General features: G+C 42.6%; 1 protein-coding gene across 1 annotated transcript; it reads left to right on the top strand.

Annotated features, from left to right (window-relative positions):
• Positions 1-1705: 1705 nt before the first annotated feature.
• N7479_002056 (uncharacterized protein) lies at positions 1706-2128 on the top strand (the record flags this gene model as incomplete). Its single annotated transcript, XM_057249753.1, has 1 exon — positions 1706-2128. The coding sequence occupies one exon, from the start codon at positions 1706-1708 to the stop codon at positions 2126-2128; it is 423 nt and encodes a 140-aa protein (XP_057114185.1).
• Between the last annotated feature and the right edge of the window lie 1783 nt (positions 2129-3911).

Genomic DNA, 3911 nt, shown 5'->3' with positions numbered 1-3911 from the left:
AATATAGGTCTTTGTCACCAACTATCCATCCAGACCAGTTCAAATTGATAGGCCAATTTCAGGATCAAAGGGACTCGAAATAACGGGGATACCAAACAAAGCAAAGGTAGAATGGAGGGATGGGAAAGAAAGTAAAAAAAAACCCAGGAGAATTGGGCTGGGGATAGCGGCTAATTTTGGAAGTTTGCCGTCGTACAATAATTTGCCCTGGAATTCCAAAAACGAATGATAATGCTAATTCTATTAATGCTAATAATATCGATGTAATTTCCTCCTAAATCGTTCTAAATCAAGGAATTAAAGCCACTAGGCCATTTAAGGGGCCTTTGCGTTCATGTCTCGGACCAGTCACTACGTTCTGCATGCCCTAGGGTGATTTAACTCCCCCACTTCTGTTCTAGAGGTCTTGGCATTTTTGTATATCTACGAAATAGTTATGAGTTCACTCTATATCAAGGAGTAAGAAGAACTTACCCCTTAGAATATACTAATAGGACTCTCACCCATTTTTTTCCCCCTCTACCTCGTTACCTTATTTACAGGCTTCCTGGTAATATGCATAAAAAATGCGTCCTAAATAAGCAATACCGAGGTGTCTATGTCTGAGCTGAAGTACTGGACAACCCCGGACCAATCAAGCCATCAACAGATATCGGGGCCTCAAGTTGTTTTTCGATTAGATTGCATTGCCTTGCAGCAACATCAATCCCGCCAATAAAAATACAGGTGCTTGGTGCTTGAGACTCGAAATGGTCGCGTGATCTGGCCCATGTATGTATCCTGTATGTAGCTATGGAGTATATTGTACATGATTTTCCTCTGCCACTTGTTAGCTTTCCCTTTCCGTTTTAGTATTCAGACCTTGCCGCTTTTGATGACTAAGCCGCTCTCCACGCCCTGGTGCTGGGTGGGTGACGTCTGGCTAGTTTGGCGACCTCATCAGATATGTGGCGTGGCTACGACAAGAATCCATTCATACCACGGATTCAAAGCTTGCGTGGCCTAGATTACTCTATACCTTATAATCTGGCCCTATTGCATCTATACCTCATAATCTAGCCTTATTGCAGACTAAGAGGCGAACGTACATCTGGAAACAATGCCGTAATGTTTCCATGACCACATCAGATTGGTCTGTCACCTGTTCCTTGGCACATCCGCAATTCAGTATCTTGAGGTTCGAGATTAAACCAGCCTTTTGGTTACGAGCTCTAGATTCGAGTCACACTGAATTCATATACGCATTCAATCTGGTATGACTGCGACATCAGACCAATTAGATACTGTCAGCACACGCTCGATTGCCATTCAATACATTAACCTAGACCGGATTCAGAAATATCGGACATGCGGCTTTTTAATTGACCATCTAACTAAACTGCTCCTTCTAGATTCATGATGATGTAACAATGAACATAGAATCATATGTGTAGATATACTAATATAGCCGCTGGTCTAGGTTACTTAAAGGCGCCCACAGCACCGGTGTCAGTCCACAGAACATGCCTCATCACTGATCTAGTTTTAAACTAACTATCACAGAAACTTTATTAATAGTGAGCATATGGTATAATACACCTATCGAAAATAGAGCTAACGACAGTTCCGCAAGTCAAGTTCGCCAATATAAACTTCCCATTTCACGGTATTCACTTCCCACCTAAGAAACGGTGTTTGTGGACTAACTTTAATTTGTGAAAGGACGATGTCTAATTTCACCACCGTCGGTCCTTTCAAGAGTTCCTACAAGTTTTATCACAAAGGGGTGGAATCACGTCCGGCTTGGGCTTATACACAGGCACGCAAGAATATCGAAGCTCAATGGGGTGAATTCTTGAAGGGTTTTCCTGATACTGCCTCCGTTGGATTTGGTGATTATGTGCAAGGTAACCTAGGAGGAACCATTGGACGTATGGGGTCGTGGGTGCAACTACCCATTATCAAAAATCCCGGCAGCGAAACGAAAAATGTCGGCGGTGCGGATAGTTGGAAGGTTTGGTTCGATGTTGAGTATGAAATTGTCTTTTATTTCATTGATTCGAGAGTCGGAGCCGATCCGCCCAAGGGGTTTTCAACTGCTGAAGTGGACGCTGCAATTGAAAAGGGCACAAATGGTAAAGTTCTGTGATTCTCTTACTCCTGGAAGTCATTGTGCTAGGATTTGTCATATTTTGTAATTTGTCATATTTTGTAATATTTTGGGTCGGTTGAAATGGTTTGAAATGGTGATTCCTACTGGAGCGCAGAGTCGTATTATTTATTGTTATCTTTTCGTCGTTATTGTAAACCAACTAAACACAATACAAGAATGGACCCGTTGGCTTGTTGCTACGGTTACGTTTTTAACTACCTAAGTGGTTTAGCATGTGATAGTATTGGCATATAATTTGTAACACTCCTAGGGAGTCTTGGGTTCCAAGCTTAATACGCCTGAGTGCTTATAGGAGACTATTTTATCGCTTAGCCAAGATATAGCCAACCCTAGTTCGTCTATGTTTGCCTATAGTAATTTATATGCTAGGCCTGACGCAGCTTAGAAAAGATTCCCGTGTCTAAATGCTTTTCCTGGGATTATGCGATTAGCTCTCATGCACTTACTCTATACCCTGGATAAAAGAGAAGATAAAACAGAATCATCTTCTGGAGCAGGGTCTATATCCTACTCACAAGTTAGAGAATGGCCTTTAGGTCTAGTTTTGAATAGGCGCAAATACCTGCATAACCGGACATTTCTTGACTACCGCGGAACTGATACTCAATTGATATAGTCGTATTGGGTAAGCGAGCTTGCTTTAGTAGTTATATTTCCTAAAGCTACACCTATTGCTAGCGTCTTAGCAATAAGGAACAATCATATAAGAGTATCATCTTTCAGGAATAGATACTGTGCATTTTGGATAGGCCTTGTGGCCGAAAAAGGGCAACGAGTTGGATACGTACCGATTTCATATAACCTGGTGCACCCTGTAGGTGTATTATAGTAACGCCAGAGGAAGCGGTGGCTAGTATACCACTGCTGGTGGCTTCAACGCCTGCGACCATGAGAACCAAGAGAACATGAAGAGATGTAGAATTATGCAGAGTATAGACCATATTCGAGCATATTAGGGAGAATTTTAACTAGCCGGTAATGATTAAGCCACGCCACCTGGTGATTTCGACCTTTGGCACATCAGTCGGTCGTGCTCCAAATTCAGATCCTTATAATTGTCCCCGCAGTCTGGGGAACTTGGTCCAATTGGCGCGAGAGCATGATATCAAGGCCAATATGAAGCCTCCGCTAAACCGCCCTCAGGGCCGGGAGGCTGGACTTACTGATGAAGGCCCGGCTGGCCTAAATGGGCCCCTTGGTGCTGCTGCAAAAGCGCAGAACGTTGACAAGTCAACTTGCATCATTTATGCTACAAAATTTTGCTTCCTACCTCTTTGCGATGTTTGTCTCTGTGTGATAATTGATCGCGCAAGCTTAATTTTGCCGGTAGTGTGTGAATAAAAATGGATGCATAGTAAATTATGTATTTGAACCCTGAGCGACACAAATTTACTGTATAACTGTGTGATCTTAGCACACCAGGAGCATGATAACAAAATTCAGTAAGTAGACTTTTGGCTACTAGCTTCATCAAATGAATCGGTCCGAGGCCATATTACGTATGGTTTGCACGAGATAACATATGCAGCGTCCTCAATTTCCTAGTAAATCAAATTTCAGCACATGATGGTCATATGGGGTTCAAAGAGGGTGGGACCCAAGGGATCCAGCAATTTGTATTGCGAAAAGTCGGTTGTAAAGAGATATTTCACCATACTAGTATTGTATCTACGTATTTTTTTTGCTCGTCCAGCGTGTTGGTAGAGTGAATGTGGTTGACTAAGAGGGAGGTGTAGCCCTTCCAATGGCCAGACAACCA

The sequence above is a fragment of the Penicillium vulpinum genome, assembly GCF_028829585.1.
Source record: "Penicillium vulpinum strain IBT 29486 chromosome Unknown utg000001l_segment0_segment0, whole genome shotgun sequence".
NCBI lineage: Eukaryota > Fungi > Ascomycota > Eurotiomycetes > Eurotiales > Aspergillaceae > Penicillium > Penicillium vulpinum.
Note: the sequence above shows the minus strand (reverse complement) of the source record. Positions and strands in the feature narration are given on the sequence as shown.